This window comes from Chinchilla lanigera, unplaced genomic scaffold, assembly GCF_000276665.1.
Source record: "Chinchilla lanigera isolate Chin_1 unplaced genomic scaffold, ChiLan1.0 scaffold00093, whole genome shotgun sequence".
Classification (NCBI taxonomy): domain Eukaryota; kingdom Metazoa; phylum Chordata; class Mammalia; order Rodentia; family Chinchillidae; genus Chinchilla; species Chinchilla lanigera.
The window spans coordinates 3,141,525-3,165,436 of NW_004955494.1; the positions used below are offsets into that span (position 1 = coordinate 3,141,525).

Consider the following 23,912-nt stretch of genomic DNA (forward strand, 5'->3'; position numbering starts at 1 on the left):
CTGAAGGTGAATTTCTCCAGAAAAGATTTGTGTTTGGGACCTGCTGCCTTTAAGCTAGTTCGCACACAGAGATGAGAATCTGCCTAAATAAAGCCTATGTGCAGCTTGGCTGGTTCATGAGTCCCAGGGAGTTTTTACAGAAGTCAGTTTTTCTTTCTCTCTCTGTCTTGCTTTCTGTCTCTCTCCGCCACCCCATCCCTCTCTCTTTGTTGTTGTTTCTTGAGACAGGCTGGCCTCAAACTCACGGTGATCCTCCTACCTCAGCCTCCCAAGTGCTGGGGTTATAGGCATGCGCCACCACGCCTGCCCAGAAGTTTCTCTCTTGAGATTTAGCCTCCTACCTTCCTTAGACCTTGCCTTTGTCTCCTGTGTTTTGATTGCTAAAATAGGGCTCTTGGTGGCTACTTGTTGACACTGCCCATAGGTGGCTGCTGGTCCTGGTGCACACTCTCTCCCTGACTTTCTGGCTCGCTTTGGTCTTTGAGCAGCGCAGTGTTGGAAGGGGAGCCTGTCCTGCTGGCAGACTGACGCTGCAGGTCGCTTCCCTTCAGCCCTGTCCACTGACCATGGGACTTTAGATGTGTTTCTTGGCCTTCCGGCCTCTGGTTTCCCATCCATGATGTGGGGATCTTACACTCACCTCTGAGGGTGGTGAAGATACAAACTTACTGAGGGTCTGGCTCACACGGTGCACGCTTAGTATGTGTTAACTATAGTTCCTTTGTTGTCTAAGGATTTCCCTTGTTTCCAGCTTGGCAGGACATTTTACTGTTTTTTTCCTTCATGGTGCAGGGCTTGAACCTAGGATCTTGCACATGCTAGGCAGTTGTTCTACCATGGAGTTATACTCGCTGTCTCAATGCATTTTGAAAAAGAATATCTTAACCAGCATTTTTTGTTGTGTAATATGAGCAGTTTTAATGAAAAGTCATCATCTTTATTAATCTGATTTTATTGTTGCACAGTAGAACTGTTCTTAAGCAGGTTTCCCTACCTCTGGAAAATTTCTAAAAAATGGTGTGACTCATTCAATATTTGCATCGACTCCCTGTGTTCCCTTGGGTAGAGGCTGAGGGATGCTTCTGCAGGTCTGGCGGGTACAGTGTTTAGTCTGCCCTGTGTTTTCTTTTGCAGGATCGTGTGTGCGGAGTCACCTGGTCGTGGCCACACTGATACCTTGAACTTTAACTCCATGAAGTTTGGCGCTGCCCAGGCTCGCCGCCTCTCCACAGCCTCCTCGGTCACCAAACCCCCCTACTTCATCCTCACCACTGACTGGGTTTGGTACTGGACTGATGAGTTTGGTTCTTGGCAGGAATATGGAAAACAAGTAAGTGTGAAGGAAGAGGGTAAGCGTGTGGTCTAGAAGGGAGCAGCCGCTCCAGACACGAGCACAGGGATTAGGAGGAGTGTCCTTGATGGAGCAAGGATCCCCAGGTCCCAGATTCTCACTGGTTCGGGGGCATCTTGCCAGAGTGAGGTGATTTGGAATTTTTTGCATGAGCTTCGTTCTTTGAACATGTGGGCTCCTCTTGGTGCCTGAGAACTGAATGACAAAAAATTGGAGTGAAATCAACTTTGTTCATTTGTTTTGTTGAGTGGGATAGAAAGATACATTTCTTCCTTGTTAATGGAGAACTCCAGAGCTAATGCCTAGGCGTGTTTTGGTAGCTGTGCTATAAAGTTTAAGTTTTCCACCTGCTTTTCTCACCTGTTTTTGCAACTTTCTCAAAGGTGGGCAAGAATAGAAAATTAAATCTTGTCAGGAATTGATTTGGAATCTTGGTCAGATAACTGCTGCTATCAGTGAGGAGGTGTTCTGGATGGATGAGATTAAAGGGAGTCCCCTGGTCACTTGCAGAAGTGCAAGATTAGGGGCCTGTCTCTTGACCATAGGGCCTGATCCTTCTTGTATCCTCTGCATTATGAGAAACTACATTAAACCACTGGTTTCTTGTTCTTAATTGCACTTGGAGTGGCCTTTTCTATTGGCCACACTTGGATGTAAGCTCCAGGAGGACAGGGAGCTTTCTCTCTTGCCACTGCTATGTCCCCATGTCTGGAATGATACATACCAGGTCCCCTGGACACAGATGCTGGCTCACGGAAGGAGAAGATATTGCTGCCTGAATCTGCAGGTCAGGCAGAGCTGGTCACTCCCAGTGGTGCTGCTTTTGGATCTAGTCCAGAGAGAGAGAGCGCGAGTGAGAGCGAGCATGCCCAGTTCAGTCAAGAGCCTGAGGGCAGAGGCTGGGGCTATGAGGGAGGAGGAGAGGACCGCTAGCTGATCACACTCCATCCGGCTAACCTGGTGACAAGATGTTAGGGCTAGTGGCTGACTAGGAGCACTTGGCAAAGGCCATTATCACTTACGTTTTGTTTGGTGATCCATCTAGCTTCTAGGGGCAAAAAAGGACAACACCTACTTGGTGTAAGGGTGACACAAGACGGGGGGAGTGGCCATGTAGACATGTTGCCTGAGTGACTTGTCAAGCTGAATTGTCACAGTGTGTGGGGTGTGGGGACTCTTCCACACCTGGGATTTTCCCTTTCCTTGTTCTTCCTCCTCGACTCAGTGTGTAAACCAGTTCTGGAATCCCTGGGGATCAGCTGCTGTGGCGTTACTGATGCATTGATGTGCTCGTGTGCTGGGTGTGAGGGTGTGCAGACTCAGGCTGGACCTGGTGGCTCCGGGCTGCACGTTCATTCTCCCTTGTACCGTTAGCTGGACAGCCTTGGGACCTTTTGTCTCTTCTTGTTCTCCTTTCCCCGTGTTTCTGGGCAACCTCTCCTTTTTTTTGTTTGTTTCTTCCTTAATTTTTTGCTACTTGCCAGTTCAAGACAGTTTTCTCTTGATTCTCAGAAAAGGTAGGTTCTCGTCCAAGTGAATTTTATATCTTGAGTCAGACCCCTGCTGGGCCTCCTTCAGGACACGTGGGGAGTTGTCATTCCTTCTGCACCTCACTAGTGTCCCCAGTATTGCACATGGGCCTTCCTCAGCTTAGCCCCTGGATTCTCCTCTCAGACCTGCTTAGGGACAGAAAAACTTTGCTTTTTGTTTTCTTTTCAGCCTCCTGCTTCTTTCCCCTCCCAGGGCAACCTGTCTTGAGAGAGTTTGACCTTAAGGACCAGGGCATGATGTGTATGTCTGACTGCTTGTCTCTTCTTTCTGTTTCTCTTAACATCTTGCATCATTTCCCTCAGACCAGAATGGAGGTTTTCTCTCCCTGCTTGCTGTCTGGAAGAGATTTTTATGCCACCTCTTCTTCCCTACTCAAGTTTCATGACTGAGTTTTGAAGAGCCAGAAAAGGCAACTTAGGGCACCAATACAAGACTATAAAATAGAGCGCTTCAAAAGTTGTATACCTGCTGGGCATGGTGGTGCACACCTGTAATCCCAGTGCATGGGAGGCTGAGGCAGAAGGATCGTTGCGAGTTTGAGGCTGGCCTGGGCTACAAAGTAAGCTCAAGGCCAGCCTGAACTGCATAGCAAGACCCTGCCTCAAAAAGACAAAAAAAAGGGGCTGGGGATTTAGCTCAGTGGCAAAGCGCCTGCCTGGCAAGCACAAGGTCGTGAATTCGGTTCCCGGTACCGGAGAAAAACCAAAAAAAAAAATAAATAAATAAAATAAAATAAAAAAAAGACAAAAAAAAAATGTATACTCATTCCGCCCTACCCCTCATTCACTTATGGTTGTATCCATAAAGCCTGGAACTTGTGATCTAAGAGGAATAGATAGTAGCAAAGGGAGAATAGGACAATTTACAGGGACAGAGGGAGTTACCCATCTACTGCCTTTCATTTTTAGTCGCCAGGGTGTGTCAGATGTCGTGATGGTAGGTAACAGTTACCGAGTGTGTTTCTTTCCAGGCACTGTGCTGAGTGCTCTGCATGCCTTATGTTATGATTTTTTCCAATCTGCAAGGGTGGTACATTCCTGATGTATAACAGTGGTGCGTGTGCCCGAATGTAGTCATGATTTCTGCTATATACTTGAGATAACTAACCAAGGATGGAATCAGCAAGTTTGGGAGGGTAGTAGTCCAGTTTCTATTGATGTAACAAAATAATTGAGGTAGTAGGGCCCTTGATGAAGAAAAGAGGCTTAGTTAGCTCACAGGAGGCCAGGATCAGATAACCCCAACTGTTTGGCCTCTGGTGAAGGCTCTCTTGGATGGGTCCAGCGTGGTGAAGGGACTAAGTCACTCGCAGAAGGGCCCAAGTATATGGGTGGGCTTAATGTCTAACACCTGCGCTTGAGCCAGAGCTCTCACTCTTCGAGGCCAGCTCTAACCCTTTCTGAAGGCAGTGCCCCAGTGCCCTCACATCTCCTCTCAGGCCTTACCTCTTTAAGAGCCCAACCCTCTTAATGTGGGGACCGAGTCTCCAGAACAGAATCCTTTCCTGTTCCATACTCAGTTGCTTTGCAGTGTATTTTTTCTCTTTTCTATTTCATTTTCACAATCTCCTAGCCTGTTAGAATGCCTCTTAGTAAGGTCCTTCAATGGCAAACCAACTTGTTTATTTTCATCTATGTATGGAGGTTCCTAATGTTGAGTCCTGTTTTCCCTTAAAAACTGGGTCACTTTTGCTTGAAGATACTTCTTCTGTGTCGTCCTGCACCACCACTGCTGTGTCCACTGTGACCGGCTAAGTCAGAGTGTGGATGTGGTGGACATCCCACATCCAGGCCCTGGCAGCGAGCTCGAGTTCATCGAGTTCATCCGGTTTAACCCCTGGTATTAGCCGTCCTGTGGGTAACTATAGAAAGGGTGAGGAAGGGGATAGCTGAAAACGTAGAAGGGCTCTCCTGGGGCCCAGAAAAGGAAACCATGTAGAGGAGGACAGAAGCCTGGAAAGGAGGATGGGAACAAGAGCTCTGGCGAAGAGATGGCTTCCTCGCTGGTGAGGAGAGCGGCTGCGGAGAGCTCGCTGTTGACGTCTGACCCCTTTGGAGCGGCTGTGCGTTGCGTTCTGAGGAGCTTCAGTGCCTCCTGTCCACTGTTCCCACCCTGGTGCCCTGATGGATAGGTTGAATACTTGTCACCTTCCATTTACAGGACAGCTTCCAGGAGAGTCTTGTCCCTTAGCTTCTGTGTCTCCCTCTCCTGCTGGACCCTGCTCCCTGCTATCTTTCTCCCCCAGGACGGGTCTGTCCGTGTGGCCGTGCCTGGGAGTGTGGCGTGGATACCACCGGGGGTTCCTCATCTTCATGAAGTCTCTGGCTTTCCCCTGCAGGGCACAGTGCACCCCGTGACCACCATCAGCAGCAGCGATGTGGAGAAGGCTTACCTGGCTTTCTGCGCCCCGGGAGCTGACGCCCAGGCGGCCATCCTGAAGTTCCAGGCCGGAAAGCACAACTACGCACTAGACTTCAAAGGTACTTCAGCCCACCGTGCAGAGATCCCTTCCATGTTAAGCCGAGGGGTGCACCTGGGATGGTGCAGGAAAGAAAGGAGGGGGTGTCCACCCAAAAGTGGGGACAGGCCTGTCAACAGGCAGTGCTGTCCCTGCAGGGCTGAGGAGCTGTGCATGGAGGAAATGAGAGGGGGCAGGGGCCAAATCCTGGGGACGGGAGGATCAGGGAGTGCAGCTGTCCCAAGGGCCAGGAGAGTCCTTTTGGTCCAAGGCTTAACTTCGCTCAGTCCCTGTTGTGTAGTGTCTGCCTTGTCACTGTGGGTGTGGCAGTATTGCCACCATCTTTTCTGTAGGTGCCATTGGCCTTGGCAGTGTCCTGACTGGGACAAATGGTTCGTCCCAGTTGCCTTTACTGACAGGAGGCCAAACACCTATCGGCTAGCTCATCAGCAGTGGAGCTATGAGTTTTCTTTGTTTTAGTTCTGCAGTAGGTTCTTGTAAACCATTTCCCGGATGTATCAGACCAGCCCTGTTCAGTTCAGTTTGCCTACGTTTCCCTTTCGGACTCGGAGCCTCGAGCGCCCAGCATTGTATAAGGGACTAGGAGGGGCTTCCTCACAGTGCATGTTCTGCTCTTGCTGTTTCTGTGAATCTTAATTCTGTGTAGAGAGCACAGTGTCTTTGGTGAACCACCCTAAAACCACTTCGCCTGCTTGCTGCTCTGGCCTGTTGATTTGGTTTGTAGCACCTGTGGTTTTGTGAGGGGGAGACTCCCTGCCCCTGTACACCCTGGAGTTCCTTCTGCTCTCAGAGTGCATGGTTCTACTGGAGGACACCAGTGTAGGTGACATGGCCGACAGACACGAGTGTGCTGCCGGGCACAGCCGTGGAAGAGGGTACAAGTTAGGACTGCTCTGCAACCCAGGTCCACACCCCTGTCACCCACCTGACTTTTCTGACCAGTTAAAGATAGTTCTTTTAAATATCTGGAAAGTATCAAAACATAAACAGAAGACATCAGATGCAACCACTATCATTCTCAACTGCAGCTCACCCCTGGGGTGGAACAGACTTTGAGGACAAGGGAAGGGATGAGCATACGCAGGCAGTTAGAAAACACGTGTTCACTGTAGCCAGACCCAGCCTGTTGGAGAGGGCATCTTTCTGTTCATTTCGGTGGATGCTGCTATCCACAAAGGAAGTCTGCGGTGCTTGGTTTTGCCCTCATAATCTCACCACTATGTATAACAAAAGCAACTCTCAGACTGAACTCTACCACATACATAACATGTTTATTAGAAGCAGAAGTGCCTTGTCTGTAGGTTTGGGACCCTTGGCTCAGTCCTTAGGGATTCTTGTCACAAAAGATTCACTCAAGGCAAAAGCTACCCCCCAGAGGTGAATGCTGACACTGTTTGCTGGCTCAGACAGGCAGAATCCCCCAGTCTATTTTGAGATGTAGTCCAGTGTGTCCTCTGCAGGGACAAACTAGAGTGGAGGCCTCACTGCCCGTGAAGGGTAGAGGACACATTAGTCAGTCCACATAGCTTGAGTAACTTTTAATTTCTACAGGGGAAGCTCATTAAGATTCATCCCAGGTAAGCTGGGTGTGGTGGTGCATGCCTGTGACCCCCGAACTCAGGAGGCTGAGGCAGGAGGATTGCTGTGAGTTGGAGGTCAGCCTGGGCTACCTACTGAGTTTAAAGTAAGCCTGAACTACATAGTGAGACCCTGTCTCAAAAAAAAAAAAAAAAAAAAATTCATCCCAGGTGATTGTTGTAGTCAGGGTTTGCAAGAGAAACAGTTTAATACAGGATGCATAATTTATAGGATTATTTTATAATGGTCACACAGAGTCAAATACAAGAGTGTAGGAAATCTGTCTACACACTAAAGACCCAAAGAATCCAGCTGAGGGCCTCAATCCCCTGGCAGTGTCCTGCTTGAGTCTAGCTAAAGACCTAGAGTCCATGACAGTGCTCCCCACAAGTCCAACGGGAGACCTAGAGCCCATGACAGTGCCCTCCATGAATCCAGCTGGAGGCCAGCAGCCCATGACAATGTCCCATGCAAGCCTATTTCATGGATCTGCCCTGGGAAGGCCCACCGGTCAGTGATGGAAGCTAGAAAGCCTGTGCCAGTGGGATGAAGGATCTGTGCCAGTAGGCTGACATCTGCACTGGAGCCAGGAAGTGATACTCTAAGTAAGGCCCAGAGCTTCCTAAAGTGAACCGTAGTCATTCTCAGTGACAAGGTCCCAAGCTCTTCCGACGATGAGAAAAACCGAGCTATCGGGAAAGCTGGCATGACAAGCTCCTCCAGGAGAACCATCAGCCACTGCTTACTCCTTTCCTGTTCTTTATAATGCTATTGGCAACAATCCTCAGGTGGGCCCTCCACACCCAGTGCCACGCTGATTCAGTTCAGCTGAGTGTTACAAGTTGCCCACCAGTTGTCAATCCACTATAGTGATTGATATGCCAGGAAAACCAACTTCAGTGTGCTACTGAGCAGCCTCAAGGGGAAGGCTCATGGGGGGGAACAGACGGGGATGGAGCTGCACCTGGGGATGTGGGTGGCTGCAGTATAAGAGACACACACTCAGGTTATTACACACATGCTCCTGGATAGTAAGGTAAATGACACACCTTTGTAATTTTTACCATTAAAGTGTTCTTAAAATGAAAATAATTTTTTACTCTTAAGAGGAAATTAGGACTGTCGGGGTTTCCATAGTGGGTAGGACTCCTGGCCTGATTGCTAGGCACTTGTCACCTGTCAACTCAAGAGGCGGCTACCCCCTCAGGGTGAACATGAGGTTCTTTAGGGTGAGGTGGCCAGGGTTGTGTTTGTGAAAGATAATGCGGGTTTAAAGGGTGATGAATACTGCTATCAAGTCAGTTTACACTAAAAAATTGTAAGAGTAAAATTATTGTATCAACCCCAAACCCCACTAACTCCAGACGTGGTAATTTGTTCTCAGGCTGGGCTGGGCTGTGCTTTTTTTTATCTCCAAGCTGGGAAAAATTGCTAAGCAAAATAATAGCTTAAACAAGATTAGAAGGAACAATTTAAAAGCACTCATGTATAATTGATATGTCAATTGCTAATCATTCCTCTATTCATTAAACCAAGCCTCCTAAGGATACCTGTTTTCTTTATGAATATTTGAAATGTGTAAAGCTGCCTTATTTTTAAGACTGATTATGGGCTTTACACATTTGGGTTAACTTTCCAGCCCATTTAATTTGTGTTTATACAACATTGCTGTGTGTGTGTGTGTGTGTGTGTCTAGATATGTCTGTTTCTTCATTGCCTATATTTTTTTCAGCCTTCGTTCAGAAAAACCTGGTCTATGGCACCATCAGAAAGGTTTGCCGCAGACCCAAATACGTGTCTCCCCAGGACGTGCTGATGAAGCAGACCTGGTAGGTGGCGTGGAGAGCTTGCTTGGAGTGTGTTACCAGTGTGCCCTGTGGCGGTGACAGCGTGGAGGGCACTTACTTCCCTGTGTCACCAAGTGCTCTTGCACGCACTCTGCCGTCGTGAAACGTACCGGCTGGGAGAGCCTTTGAGCCAAAGGGAGAAATAATCCCTGCCGCATAATTACAGGCTGGTATGTGAGCCTGGTCAGACCTAAGCTAGCCCATCAGTGTCTTTTCGAGTGGGACTGAGTTATAGACCTGACATTTGTTAATTATTGAAGTAGTGAAGGAGTCACACAAATTAAACCCATGTTTCAGCCTTGAATACCTTGGGATACCAAAATACCTAACCCAGTATTAGAGCCGCTGATGGGCCAGCCTCACCCTGGGTGCGTTTTCTTAGGTTACAGGTGGCTGCTGGAGGCCTCTTGGGCCCTGACCTGGTGTACACGGGGAGAGTGACGGGCTCTGCACCGATCCAACCCCCCTTGCTGGGAGGAGGTGGCCCTGGTGGTGGAGAGGGATAACAGTGCCCCTGTCAGGTTGGCTTTGCCACCGCTGAAGCTGGGACTGTAGCTAACATGGCTGTCAGCTGCCTGTCACTTGTTAGCCTGAGAAGTCAGCCTCATTTTGCTTTCATGGGAGACTATCTTGGAACTTAGAGCCAACAAAGTAACTTCTTGGGGAATGTGCCTGCCTTTTTGTTTTTAATTAAAATTTATTTTTGACTACATGCATGACATTTACATATTTAAGACTGTACAACAAAGAATACTCAGTAGTCTGCATCTGTGTTAGCTTCACTCTTTCCCCACTGTAGTGAGCATTTCAGTTTCTGCTTTCACGTGTTTCTCTCAGGCAAAATAAGCAAATGCACATGTGCACGCACACGCACGCCTACTTTCCTCCTCTTGCGCTAAAGGTCATCTGGTATATAGGTCTTCTGTACTTTCTTAAAAAACCTAAACATAGATCCTTATACATGCTGTGTTTCAACTCACTGAAGTCTTTCTTTCTAAGTCTGCCTCTGCTTTGGTGGTTCTCAGTCCTGAGTGTGGAACATAATTTTTCTTCTTTTCACAGGTGTCTGTGTTGGTTTTTTTTGAGCGGGGAGGGGTGGTGGTGCCGCGGATTGAACCCAGGACCTTGTGCATACAAAGCAAGCACTCTACCACTGAGCCACATCCCCAGCCCCTGCTATGTTGTTTTCAAAGTATAATGTCACATGGAACCATCTGGTGATCGTGCTGTTTCGATTTTGGGGTAGATGGCCAGGTCTGAGTCCTGGCTGGTTGAAATTCCCTTTTGTGAGCCCGAACCACTGTGCTGTCCCTCTGGGCCACCTGAGATGCCAGTTTTCCCTCGTCCCACTCATGCAAGTCATTGCGCTCCTAGAGGTTGTCATTCTCTAGATGTGAAATGGTGTGTCAGGGTACTTTCGTTTGCTTTTCCTATAAGTAAGGGTATTTTTTCCCTATCATGTAAGGGCTGTTTTTCTCTTTTCCTCCCCCATGGGCTGTTTACCTTTTTGTCCATTTTTCTGTCAACTTTTTGCTGTTCTTCTTTAATATGTGGAACCTGTTGTCTGTTAGGAAGGTTTCAGCCCTTGGTTATATACATGACAAACATTTTCTCTTGGCTTGTTTGCCTTTTGCCTTTGCTTATGAAGTATTTTATCATAGAGACACTTCGTTTTGTTTTCTTTGTTTGATTAAATGTATCAGTCTCTTCTTTATTGCTTCTGGATTTAGAGTTTTGGTTGATTATAACCATCCTCTAGCTAGAAGTTATTTTTTATTTTCTCTCTATCCAGAGTCCAAGGTCAAGTTTGGAAAACTCTTTTTTGAAACTGAGTCTCTTGTCATCATTCTGATTTAGTTTTGGAGGGCCACAAGTAGATAGTAGGTGTCAGAAATAAAAGGATAGTTTCGCTCAACACAGACTGAGGTGTGTGTGACATCCTCTCCCGTGGGCGGAGTGCCGTGCGCTGCCCATACAGCTCAATGCCATTTCTTCCCACAGCTGTGTGGTGGCAGCCACTTGCTGACTCCACAGAGAAGGGCTGGAACGTTGAGGTGGGTCTCTTTCAGAAACACTTCTGCAGTTATACAACGTCATCTCCATAGTCAGAAGGTAGTACAGGATTGTCAATCTAAAATATAATTTGAAACAGCATCTATATACATTAGGTATCTGATTCTTTCGCTGCTTTCGTAAAAATATTTATGTGATGGATTCTTATTTTTTATTTTCTTACCTTTTTTTAACCTTTTGGATTTTTAAAATCACATTTACTTTCTAATAGTTTGAAAGTTGTAGTGTGTTACTATTTTCTTAGAAGTGTCTACTAGAAACTGCATGTGTTCTTCTCTTAGGTACAAGTAAATCAGTATCTTTCTCCTCCCATTAATTAATACAGAACCTGTCTATACTTTTTCCATTTACCTTCCTTATGGCTTTTAAGTAAGAGGCACTGTTATTTTATACCGTTAAGGCTGCATTAAAATTATGTTTCTGCATATTTCTTTGTTCTTTCAAATATCCTTAGATGAAGGACCGTTGGATGGCTGTTTTGGTTTGTGTGACTACATCTTTGTTTTTTCTTGATCTTAAGAGATACTTCATTGCGTATAACATTTTAGGTTATAGTTATTTTCTCCGGGAACATTGAAGATACCACTCTCCTGTCTCCTGGTTTGCTGTTGCTTTTGAGAAGTTGACTGTTGTAACTGGTGCTTCTTTGATGGTAACCGTGTTTTCCTTGGCTGCTTTTAAGGACTCCTGTTTGTCTCGGGGCAGATCCCGCACTGCGGTGTGTCCAGGCGTGTCTGTGTCCTGCCAGACCTGTGCTCAGTGTGTCACAGTGCTGCTTTCTCCTCCCATCTGGAGCTTCCCTTAGCTTTGGGCCAGATTCCAGCAGGTTCTCTGTGCTCCTTCCCCGCATCCCCCACTGCCTTCTTAAGTGGGCTACGTTCTGGATAATTTCATTTCATGTCTCAGCCGTTATTTCTCTCTTCAGATGGTCTCATCTGGTATTTAGCAAGGCCTTGGAGCTTTTGTCATCAAGGATTCCGCTTTTCACTTCTAAAAGTTCTGTTTACAGTCTTTTTATGGTTTCCTTGCATATGTTTTTCAAGTTTGCTTTCCATTTCTTTAAGAGTGTTGTTTTACAGTGTAGTGATCTTGTCGCCCTAAGTCACGGTGGATCTGTTTCTGGCTGCTGCTTGCTGTGAGACCGTGTTAGGTGACTGCACGGCGCCCTCTCCCCAGGAAGGTAATCTGTGGGACACTGAGGTGTAGGATATGCGCCCGTGCCAGCAGAAACAGCACTTAGCACTGTTGTGGAGAGTTCTGTGCATTCTGATGTAAGCGGGATCGTTTGGAAGCAGTTTCACAGTGCTGTTCCTAAAGCCCATGGGGCCTGTGTCTTTTAGAATTGCTTTTATTTTATTATTTTTAGAAGCTTTATGTGGTGGCCTGTGTTATGTGACATCCTGTGTCTTAGCACATTAATATTTCTGCAGCTAGGACTATTTGCCATCACTTTAAGAAGGGTGGTAGGTCTACAAACTTCAGTTCAAGTCAGATTTCTACTGCCAAATAGATTTTGGTGTTCATTTTATGTTTTTCAAAAAATGTTTTTATAAGCTGGATGTGGTGGCACACACTTTTAAAAATCCCAGCTACTCAGAAGGCTGAGGCAGCAGGATTACAAGTTTGAGCCTTGCCTGGGCAATTTAGGAAGAGCTTGTCTTAAAAAGTGAAAAAAGGGCTGACTGGGATGTAGCTCTGTGGTCGAATGTTGCTGAGTTCAATCCCCAGTAACCCCCTCAGTTACCTGAGGGGTAAGTCAATTACCTGACTCTTTAAAAAAGTCTTTGGAGCTCTTTGAGTTCAAGCCTGTGCCCTGCACGTGCGGCTTTCCTCATGGGCTCTGTCCCTCCTGGGTTAGCCAGAACACGGTGGGAAGGCATTCCCAGGACCGATTGCTGTGTGTTTGGCCATGGAGGTGAAGATAAAAGTGTTCTTGTTGGGCTTGGTGGCACACGCCTGTAATCCTAGCCCTCTGGAGGCTGAGGCGGGAGGATACCTGTGAGTTTGAGGCCAGCCTGAGCTACATAGTGAGTTTAAGGCCAGGCTGAACTACAAAAGGAGACCCTGTGTTAATCCCTCCCCGCAAAACGAAGCCTTCTGGTGTGCAGATCCTGTGTTTGTGTGCTGCCTCACCTTCCTCTGTCTTGTAACATACTGTGTGCTGATGCTCATGCCTGGTGATACTGCTTAGTGGGAACTGCCGGTGGTAGATTTGCTTACATCCAGGATAAAGCGTCTGAGTGCTTCTGCTTATGTTTTGTAGCAGTGTCAAATTTCAAGGCCCAAAGAGCATCCCAGACCATTGGGATCCCTCTGCCCTGCCAGACCCAGGCTTTAAGGTAAGGACTGTGCTGGGGCTGGAAGAGAGGGGTCTCTGGGGATGGGTGGCGGGTGGGTGGTGCTGAGTGGCTGTGCATTATGGGACGGAACTGAAGGCCCAGTGACCACCACCACCTGGGAGATGCCTGTGGCTTGAGGGAAGGGTGTAGTGTGGCAGGAGGAGGACGAACGGTGAAATTGGCTGGGAAGGGGAGACATGAAGAGCGTAGGAGCCAGGCTTAGCCAATAAAAATCAGTTTTACTAAACAAGAAAAGGAAAATAAACAGGTGAAAGATCTGCGTATGATGAGGGACATGGAGCAGAGGAAAGCGCAGGCCTGAGCAGACAGGCGAGTGAGTGGTGCAGGTAGGGCTGGCGCCCAGGAGCGCAGACTGACGTCCTGCTTGCCCTGTCCGCCCCAGCACCCTCTCTACCTGGAGCCCTGACCTGGCGGGGTGTGCGGGGCTCATGCTGAGCACGTGCAAATCCAGCAGCACAGGCCGTGTGCGAAGGGCCGGGGAGTCACACGGCTCTCATAGCCATGCAGTCCACCCTTGTATACATTATTAACGATCCAAAAGCAGAGCAAGGACACCCTGGACATACCCAGGAGTGCCGTGTTGGGCATCACAGGCCTGTCCTTCGGGTGGGCTTCGCAGTGAACAGGTGGCGATGCCTGTAACTTGCGAATACCCCAAGCCAGGAGAGCCCTCTTCTGGGAAGGGGAGTGTGGTTGCCGTTCTGTGGCTTGCTTTCTTCCATGTCCTGGCAGTTTCTGGTTGCCATGGGAAGAGGAAAGGATTCCTCTGTATTCTGCACTTGGATGATAACATATTAAAGACATTATCCTTTTGTAGAAAATCACCCTCGATTCTTTCTCGGAAGAGTATCAGAAAGTCTGGAGCCTCTTCAACCGTACACTGCCTTACTGCTTTGTTCAGAAGATACAGAGAGTTCAGAACCTGGCCTTGTGGGAAGTCTACCGGTGGTGCGTTGGGGCTGGTTTTAGGGGGCGGGCTGCTCTATCCCCTTACCCTGCCAGCTGCTCACCAGCACGCCCTGGGCCTCCAGGAAACTCCGCCTGGAGCCATGTGTCCTCTCCCCCCACCCAGCGCTCTGTGGTGGCGTAGACCATTGTAGAGTTGAGGGGATGGAGGCTTCCTGAGCTTAGGTGGTTCCTGCCGTGACTGGTGGCCAAGTCAGCCTCTACCCTTGTCCATCCTGCTCCCTAAAGATGGACGGGATGGGACAGGGCAGCTGCAGGAGTGAGCTGGGGCCAGGGAACAGGGCCTGGCTCAGTGCGTGTGGCCCTGTGCTCATGGCCCCGGCACTTCTCCCCTAGCGAAACTGCCCAGGAGGGTTCCACGGGCGCGGAGCCAGGCCCCAGGGCCGGGTTGCTCAGGAGCAGGGAGTAGGGCTGGTAACCTCCCTTGGCTGGGTGTCGGGGAACCAAGGGGGAAGTGGCCCTTCTGCTTTTCATCGCCCTTTCCTCATTCCTGGGCCTGTGGCCGCAACCTCCAGGGCCTGGCCGTGTGGTGTTTCTGTTCTTTTAGCAGAGTGCACTTTTGCAAGTCTAGTCAGCTGGACTTGGTGGTCAGCACCCTCTTTTGCAACGTGTGTCCTGCAATTTAGGCAAAAAGGGCAGATGCAGAAGCGAAATGAGGGGAAGGAGGTGGACGAGCGGCAGCTGTTTCATGGCACCGCCACCAGCTTTGTGGATGCCATCTGCCAGCAGAACTTCGACTGGCGCATCTGTGGTCTTCACGGCACCTCCTATGGCAAAGGTAAGCTGATGTGGCCGCTGGCCCTTGGGAACACCTGTCCTCTGAGGGAGCATCCGTCCTCCGAGGGGATGCCCTCTGCAAGACCCTGATGTTGTGCCTCTGCGTTGGCCAGGAGCTCAGCCCGAGGCTGGTAGCCCTGGGGGTGGAGGTCTGGGAAGGTAGGGCAGAGTGGGAAGACCTGCTGTCCCCAGACTACATCTTCACAATGTCCTTTGGCTAGAGATCTGGACATCTAAGTTCACCCACATAGAAGCCATTCTAGCTGTTATTTGACCTGTTTTCCTCTCAGTTACTTTTAAGCTTTATTTGTAGATAATTTCAAACCCATAGCAGAGTTGGGGAAATAATCGCGTAAAGTAACTGCATGCATTTTATCTGTGCTTGTCAGTATAACAGTGCACCATGAGGTTTGATCATCTCCTTTCTGTATTTTTTTGTGATGTTTGGCCGGGAGGTGGATACACAGTGTCCCTTCCTCCTCTAACACTTCTTCTCTAGCCAGCGTGGCCACCACAGGTAGAAACGTCACAACCTGCTGCCCATATCCGGATTCAGGGTCCATTGGGTGGTTCCTGCCTGATGGGTGACAGTTGTGGGGTCGGCTGGCACAAGAGTTGGGGGGAGGGGTTGGGCGGCCTGCATGCAGTGGCAGCTTGCAGCCTGGTCCCCGTGGGGGAAGGTGGGGAGTCCCGCTCACTGGGCCGCGGGTGCCCCCGTAATGGCTGCGCGTGGACTCTGGTTCTCCCTCCACTGACCCTCTGAGTTGGGTGGAACAGCCCCACGTCACAGCTGAGGAAACTGAGACCCAGGTTTAGAAGCTGAGATCTGGCGGGGCGTCCGCACTGAGGGGCCTCCTCTCTGAGGTGGGACTCCTCTGCTGCCGCACAGAAGAGTGGTGGCAATACCCACACTCCTCTGTGGGGAGGCAGAGTGACAAAGAGCAGAGGCCCTTGTCCAGCAGTGTCCGCCTGTCCTGTATGGCTGCTGGCCTGTCCTCCTGGTGCCCAGCGGAGCCCATGTGTGTCGTTTCAGGGAGCTACTTCGCCCGCGACGCCGCGTATTCCCACCACTACAGCAAGTCCGACACCCACATCCAGGCGATGTTCCTGGCCCGCGTGCTGGTGGGTGACTTTGTGAGGGGCAACCCCTCTTTCGTCCGCCCCCCTGCCAAGGAAAGGCAGAGCAACGCCTTCTACGACAGCTGCGTGAACAGTGTGTCCGACCCGAGCATCTTTGTGGTCTTCGAGAAGCACCAGGCCTACCCCGAGTACCTCATTCACTACTCTACCTCTCCCAGGCCGCCACCCACAGCTGCCACTGCTGCTGCCACTGCCACCCCCACTGGAGGCTCCATGCTGGTGGCGGCTCTGGGCTCCCTGTTTGGTGGCCGCCAGTGAGTACGGCCGGGAGGCAGGGAAGCTGTGTGGGGTGTTTTTTTTTTTTTTTTTTTTTTTTTTTTTTTGAGAAAACTTTTAATGAACTGTTGTTTGATGTTGGCTTCTCAGTGAAGTTATGTTCTTAACCCTTTGCCAGTAACAGTTTCTACTTTCAGGTGACTTTGGGGCTCACCTGTGGACTCACTGCACCAGTGGTGGGCGAGCCTGCTTGCTTTTTAACGACATGTTAATGCTGTACTTGGCACTCTGGTCCTGCGCTGCTTGTTGCAGCTGGCAGAGTTTGAAGACACTGTTTTATGGATTCGTTTTAATGGTTAAGGGTTCTGTGTCTGCAGTGACTCCGTGTTCAGGGTCTCGTGCCTTTGTCAGCGTGGCACAGTGGCGTGTGGGAGGAGAGCCCAGTTCTGCAGCTGCTCCGCGCCCTGGCACTGCCTGACCTGTGTCAGGTGTCAGGGCAGGTGGCAGCCGTGTGGTGTCATCGAGTCACTGCTGGTTTTCCCTAGTGCTGGGGGCCAGCAGGACTACCCTGGCAGGAGACATGGACGAGTCCCCCGGGAGCCCAGACTCGAATCCCGTGTCCCGGAGAGCCTGAGTTTCTGTGCTGCAAATGTCACGTGAGAGTATGAAATAAAAATATTTATCCAGAGTGGGCATGACTGTGGCTCTTCTTCAGTGCCTGTGGCTAGAGCTGCAGGGCCTGGGCACTGCTGTGGGGGTCAGGGCTGTCTGCCCTTGGGCTGCTGTAAACAGTGCCATCTGCAGAGTGGCTGGGAAGCAAGAGGCATGTACTGCTCAGTTCTGGCGCTGGCACCTGGGTCAAGATGCCTGCAGACCGGGTGTCTGGCGAGGGTGCCTTCCTTGCTGGCAGCCTGTTCATTGCAACCTCGAGCGGAGAAGGGCCCTGGCAGCAACAACCCCACTCACGGAGGCCGCACCCTCACGGCCCGGTCACCTCTTCACAGGTCCAGTGCCATCACCTGGGGGCGTTCAGCCTGGGATGCTGGAGTAGAATTGAGAGCACAGCAGGAGGGAGCAGACGATGTTGCTGGCATTGATAGGGCTTCATGGGGATTTATCACAAAGCCATAGTTGGGCCCCTTGTTTTGGGTCCCCTACTTTTTTGGTGGGGGCGGAGTCTCTGAAGTTCAGGCTGGCCTTGAGTTTGTGGCAATCCCCCTGCCTCCGCCTCCTGAGTGCTGGGATTACAGGCCTGCACCACTGCGCATGGCCTTGTGGATCCCTTTTGAAGTCCCTAGTAGGAGCCTAGGAATAGCGTCACGTGGCTGCACGTTGCGCTCAGGTTTGCAGGTTACATATTTGCACTCTCATGTTCCCTCTCACAGTTCCGGCTCACGGAGTCCGGTTCACCCTCAGACAATGCTCACAGAGTCTGGCGCATCCCTCTGGGCCCTGGGCAGGCCAGGCCGGTAGAGAAGCTGACCCCCAGCAAGATGTGCTCACTTGGCGCTTGTGTGTCGGTTGTGTCCTGTGTGTTCACATCCAAGGCTGTCTCGTCTTCCCATCCTCAGGGTGATTGGAAACCTTTCACAGGCGGGACAGAGCCAGGCTAAATGAGCAGGGAGTGGCCGCGCTAGCCGACCTGCCAGCAGGACCAGCCACAGGACCAGCCACAGGGCCGCGGAAGGTGTGGTTTTCAGCCTGCCCTGCGCTCCCCTGCAGTCTGCTAACCCTCCAAGTCTGCTCATTGATTTTGGATCATCTTTAGCCCGCTGCTTTGTGTGGGTGTGCACATGGCGGTATGGGTGGCGGGGTGACCGGAGGGAGGGAGCCGTGGAGGCTGCAGAGACCAGCGCATGTAGGTGCCTTTGAGAAAGCAAGTTAGGAGCAACAACTTGAATTGGTGGAGGGTTGGGCCCATGTCCGCAGGAGTGGGAACCGGGTGGGCCCCGTAACAGGAAGGAGCCCGGAGGGCCGGAGCTCTCAGGATGGCTGTGCAGAGATGTAGGACCCAGGGCAGGTGTGTGTGGGCGTGGCCAGAGCGTGAGGACCCGGTGGCAGACAGCGGGAGGCTCTGTGGCCTATCCAGCCAGTTTGGTTTGGGGCATTTTCCTGTCCCCCATCTGGTATTGGGTGTGAACCGTGGATCTAAGCAGGGCCAGAGAGAGCGGGGGCTGGGGGCCCAGTGACGCCAGCACGCTGGCTGTGTGTGAAGATGGCGGCCACCTGGGAGATGATGGGTTGGGGGTGGAGCGGCCGCCCGAGGGCTGGGTGGTGGCTGGGCCCATGTAGTTTGGCGCCTACGGGGTGGTCAGAGCTGGGGGCCAGGCAGGGCGTAGGGAAGCAGGTCAGGCTCCCGGAGAGAGGTTGTGGCGCACGGATGTTGCGGCAAGGCTGTGGAGAGGGCCATGTGGCAGCTGCCTGGGCTGCAGCACAGGCAGTTGTGGCACACGGCCAGGACCTCGTGGGTGCAAGCAGGGGCTCGGGAGTGTGGGCACTCTGGGCTGTGGGGACTGGGCAAGGACCACACGGAGCAGTGTGTGCAGCAGTCCATGTGGAAGGCTGCAGCTCTCCTGAGTCCTCTAAAGGTGTCACCTGGACACATCTGAGGCCATGTGAAGGGCCGGTGGATCCCGCTAAGGGTGCTATCCATAGGGCACCAGCCCTGACTGCTCCCATGTCAAATGCAAGAGGATGGGATCTTTTGCTTGGTCAGCTTCCCTGTTTTACAGATGAGGAAACTGAAGCACAAGGAGGTGAAAAGACCAGCAGCTGTGACTGGGGCTGCTGGGGGGAAGATCAAGCACTTTGGTGACTGACCCTTCTAGAATACGACCGTCGCTTTTACTGACATTCACCGACGTATTTGGGTTGCTTGCTCAAAATGAGACCTGTGCATTAGAAGAAAGAGCATGTGAAACTTTAACTTTAACTTTAGCCAGTCACAGAGACCCACTGGGAGGACCAGAGCACTCTCCAGGCTGTCTGCTGAGCACCGTTCTCTGAGAGCCCCATGCCCGTGCCCCCGGGACAGGGCCAGCTGCGTGTCCCATGCACATAGAATCCTGTCCTGAGGCCAGGACTTCCTGTAAGAATCATGTTCTTGGTCATTTTACCTATTTATCTGCAACCTAACTTAGATTAATAGCAGCGTCCCTGGGAACATCAATACTGAGACAAATGTTTATTAAGCATTTAGAGGTCACGTCAAGAAGCTCTTTTCTGCTTGCCCGCTGGGTACCCTCTCCATCACTCACGTCCAAGATAAGGGTTTTCTTTGAATCCCGGGTGCCCTCGAGACACTGACAGACCTCACAGCTGTGAGCTGCCTTCTTTCCCCAGCTGCTTCTGCATCAGCGCGGTATAAGTTTGATGTAGATACCGTTTTTGGGAGCTAGAGCAGATGTGGATTCTAGCTGCAGAGGTACCTAAAATAGAGGACATTAAAATAGTCAGAATCTACCAGACCCACAGGCAGAATTCCTCGGAGCCAGGCCTGAGCCAGGGTTGGGGGAAATCTGTGGGCTGACGATAGCTGGGCAAGGCGTGGGCAAAGGAGACACCCAGCGGGGACAGCTCCTTGAGAAGCCAGCAGGGCCATCTCGGGGAAGCGCATGGGGACCCCAGCTGAACTTGGTTCATAAGTTCGCACCCCGGTGAGTCGGATACTGCAGGTGACGAGCGCATCTGGGCTGCATTTGTTTATCCGAGAAGGCTGGGGAAGGCGTGGTAGATCTCACTTTGCACTCGAACACCAGGAGGCTCAGGGAGGCTATACAGCCACAAGGCAGGGAGCAAAGTTCTCTGCCACTCTGCCGTCCCGCTGTCCCCGGCTTCTCACTGCCCTCTCTTTGGGCAGAGGGACCCTGGGCCACAGCCTGCTCACTGGCGCTCTGGCCTGGCCTCCCCTGGCCAACCTCAAAGGCAGAGGCACGGTGGCCCGGGGACTTGGAAGACAAGCCAGAGAATCACTGGAGTACGTGTCAGGGGTGATGCGCTGGCCGATGTGAAGGACCGGCCAGGTTACAGGATCCGGGCCTTGGTGGGCGTTCTCAGAGGCCTTTGTGGGCTATGTCAGACAGATGACAAGGTATATGTCAGTAAGCCAGATCACCTGTGCTGGAGCAGGGAGCGCCGAGAATGCGGCTGGGTGGAGGAGCGCCTGAGGCTTTGACTGGATTTGGTTATAATTAAGTGTAAATAGCTACCTGGGGCCAGAGGCACAGCACACGCTGATGGATGGAAGGCAAAGGAGAGGTGAGTGGGGAGGGTGAAATCAGGGAGGCCTTCCTGGAGGAGCTAGCCTGGGTGGGGGAAGGGTTGGATGAAGCCATGAGCGGGACCCCTTAGAGGATGGGACTGGGGAGGGGCAAGAGGGGGGAGGGAGGGCTTTCGAGGTGAGAGGAAGGAGCCCTGTTGGAGCAGGAGGGAGCACGCATGGGCTCGTGCCATCTGGAGTTCAGCAGAGGGCTGGTGTGAGTGGCGCGGGGGATGGTGGTCTGACACCAGCCAAAGGAGCTGCTTTCCTGTCCGGTCCCTGTCCCTGTCTCTTGCTCGGTCCCCTCCTTGCTCGGCCCTGCCTGCCACCCCTCATGGGCATCTTCCCTTTGGTTCCTGCACCTTCCCACCCCACGTCCACACTTCCTCACGACCAGCAGCCTGGCGCAGTTGCTCTGTTCGTCGCAGGCACTGCCAGTCTCTGCATCTAGGACCATCCCTGTCGGTACGGGGTCCCTTTCTGTCCCCGCACACCTCCAGTGCAGGTGCGCAGCTGTGGGGGGCTCTGGTGACAGGAGTGGACGGCCCGGGCGTACGGGGAGAGACGGCCGGACCGTGTGGGGAGCAAGCAGTTTCTGGGCATGAGCAGGACTGGGTTTGCGCCTTGGCTTTGTCACTCTTAATTCCTTGTCCGTGTGTTCCTTGGTGTGTGACGAATGATTATACGAGCACCCACCACAGGCCTGGCATCAGGCTTCTGTGGAGGATGCAGCAGGGCTGTCCCTGTGTGTCCCTGGTCTGCAGTCCGACTGTGTGACCTCAGGCCCACGACTTCCCTCTCTGAGCTCCAGATCATCTGAAGGCGGGAATAACAGAACCCAGCTTTGGGGTGAAGCATGTGGCATGAGGGGGTAAGGGGCCCAGAAATGGGGTCATGTTTCAGGAGGGCCCCGATGTCTGGGTGGGGGAGGGTCTGTGCGCCTCTCTGGCACCTCAGGAACGAAGGTGTGGCCCAGCGTGTGACAGTGACCACAGAGTGGGGGAAGGCAAGGCTGTGGCAGCAGCGAGCACCCTCCAAGGCGCTGGAGCCCCTCTGCCTCCTCCACAAGCAGGAAACCTCCGGGACCAGGAGGAGCCAGAGGGGTGTCCCCAGCCTCTGGAGGACAAGCCACGCACCCCAAACCCTGCCAAGCAGCACGAGTTGTGCAAGACGTGAGGCCACCCTGAAACTCGGAGCGGTCACCATGGTTTACTGTCCCTGTCAGTTCAGCCACTCATGACAGTAGGAAGTGGAGGACACTGTTTTGTTTGTTTTTTATTTTTTGAGACAGGGTCTCACTATGTAGCCCAGGCTGACCTTGAACTCATGGATCTTCCTGCCTCAGCCTTCTGAGTGCTGGGATTACAGGTGTGCGCCACCATGCCGGGCTGGGAGGGCAGTGGCGTTATTCGCATGGTCTCAATTTACAGATCACGAAACCAAGGCCCCAGAGGGTTAAGGAACAGGCCCGACCCCCGTCCCCATGCAGACCCTGAGACCCCTCCAGGAGCTGGGTGCCCCGCCCCAGAGCCACGGCCCTCACCTGAGTCTGGGAGCAGGCATCGAAGCGGAACCGGCTCAGGATCTGGAGCAGGGTCAGCTTGACCTCCAGCAGCCCCAGCCTCACCCCTAGGCAGCTCCGGGGCCCGGCACCGAAGGGCAGATAGGTGAAGGGCCGCCGCTGCTGTTGTGCCTCGGCCGTGAACCTGGGGGTCCAGAGGAAGGCCTTGTTGGCCTGGAACACCCCCTCCCTCCCTCCTTCTGACTGAGCCACCCCTTCCTCTGAGCTCCTGCTGGTCCCAGTAGGGAGGAAACCCTGCTGCAGTCGCAGGACCCTGTGTCCTGCAGGATGGACCCAGGTCCCTCGGAGCTGGCGCTGCTCCCCTGCCTGTGGTCCTACTCTGCCTCCTGGGCTGCACTGCCGAGGGCCACCGCTCAATCCACAGCCTCCCCTGACGTCAACAGCGCCACCCTGCCTCTCCTTAGGACTTCAGGGTCCTTCGCGAGCCCAAAGCCTGAGCCTCAGTGGTATCCAAGTGCCAGCCCAAACCCCTGGGCTTGCCAAGCACAGCCCGGCCCTGGCCTGCGGCCACAGCATGCCAGTTGGCATCACCTGCTGCCTTCAGTGGTCAGGTCCCAGCCCGTGGCCACTCTCCTCAGAGCCCCCCTCCCACGCCGTGTCTGCTGCCTCTGACCCACCCCGGCCAAGCCCAAGAGGAATCTTTACTGCAGAGCCCTTCCTTGGCCGTGTTGAATCTGTTACCCAACAGCAGAACTCCCCACGTGTGTCTGTGAGCAAGCCCTGGGCGACACCTTCTTAGCATCCCTGGACTTCCTCGTGCTGCTGGGAGCGCTGCGGCAGCACGCCTCGCCCTGGTCTTATTCCAGGAGCTGTTGGGAGTGTACTGAGCTCTGCTGCCCATGGGAACCCAGTGACTTGGGCTGGGCCCAGGAGCAGCCATGAAAGGTGGGGATGACGCGGCTGCCTGGCCATCCCGCCCCGGAGGAGCGCAAAGGAGAAGACCCGGTCAGCCCTGACCACCAGCCAAGGTGGAGACATCTTAGATCACAGAGGCTCAAATCCACGCCAGAGAAAAGAAGGTCCAGGTCTGCAGGGCCTCAGGAATGTAGGCTTGTGGGGAAGTCTCGCTTTTTGGCACTATGGAAACGCCCATTTCCAGTGCACGCTCGAAGTACGGTCCAGCGCCCTATGTTTAGGACTGAGGGACTAGAAGGTATTTTTCAGCAGCCATGCACGCAAGAAGCAATCTCTGGGTTCAGTCTGGGGGGTTAAAACGGTACAATGCGCTGGAAACATCAGTCGGGGTCGCTCCTGCCTCTGACTGCCTGGCGCCTGTACCTCCTGCCTGCCCTCCCTGGCAAGGTCTGGACAGCCCCGGCTCATGCCCTTCGGCCCCCGCTGAGCGCCAGTGCTCACCTTTCAGGGTCGAAGGTCTCAGGACACGGCCAGAGCTCGGGGTCGCGGTGCAGGGCGCCCACGGCCACCTCCAGCACGGCGCCGGCGGGGACCTGCTGCCCCAGCACCTCGCAGTCCCGAGCCGCCTCCCGCGTGAACCTGCGGGGCAAAAACAGTGGCTGGTGTGGATGGGTGGGAGTCACGGGGGCTGTGGACCCGAGGCGGCGTGTGGGATGAGGACACTTCCCAGGGCACCCCGGAGAGTGACCCAGCTCGCACCTGTGAGCTCCGACTGCCCCGCAGCCTCCGGTCGACGGCCCCGTGGATGGCTGGGTCTCGTGCACCCCTTCGCCCTCCATCGTGGCCCGTCACTGAGTGCACAGAAGCCTCCTGAGGGCT

The 23,912-nt window shown here is 52.6% G+C and overlaps 2 protein-coding genes across 4 annotated transcripts in view; one reads left to right on the plus strand and one right to left on the minus strand.

Annotated features, from left to right (window-relative positions):
• The window catches only part of Parp12 (poly (ADP-ribose) polymerase family, member 12), a gene marked incomplete at its 5' end in the record, with an annotated part of 32,100 nt that extends 15,074 nt beyond the window's left edge, over positions 1-17,026 (plus strand). The window contains 7 exon segments of the mRNA XM_005405428.2: positions 1,135-1,330; positions 5,241-5,382; positions 8,692-8,788; positions 13,143-13,218; positions 14,057-14,187; positions 14,832-14,983; positions 16,016-17,026. Coding sequence (XP_005405485.2) covers positions 1,135-1,330; positions 5,241-5,382; positions 8,692-8,788; positions 13,143-13,218; positions 14,057-14,187; positions 14,832-14,983; positions 16,016-16,380 — 1,159 coding nt within the window.
• A 2,481-nt stretch (positions 17,027-19,507) lies between these two features.
• Positions 19,508-23,912, minus strand: part of Tbxas1 (thromboxane A synthase 1 (platelet)) — a 160,943-nt gene continuing 156,538 nt past the window's right edge. For all 3 annotated transcript variants that reach the window (XM_005405430.2, XM_005405431.2, XM_005405429.2), the window contains 3 exons: positions 23,535-23,672; positions 22,140-22,302; positions 19,508-19,766 (listed from right to left, as the gene is read on the minus strand). In XM_005405430.2, coding sequence (XP_005405487.1) covers positions 19,692-19,766; positions 22,140-22,302; positions 23,535-23,672 — 376 coding nt within the window. In that variant the 3' untranslated portion in view covers positions 19,508-19,691. The remainder of the gene's footprint in view (positions 19,767-22,139; positions 22,303-23,534; positions 23,673-23,912) is intronic.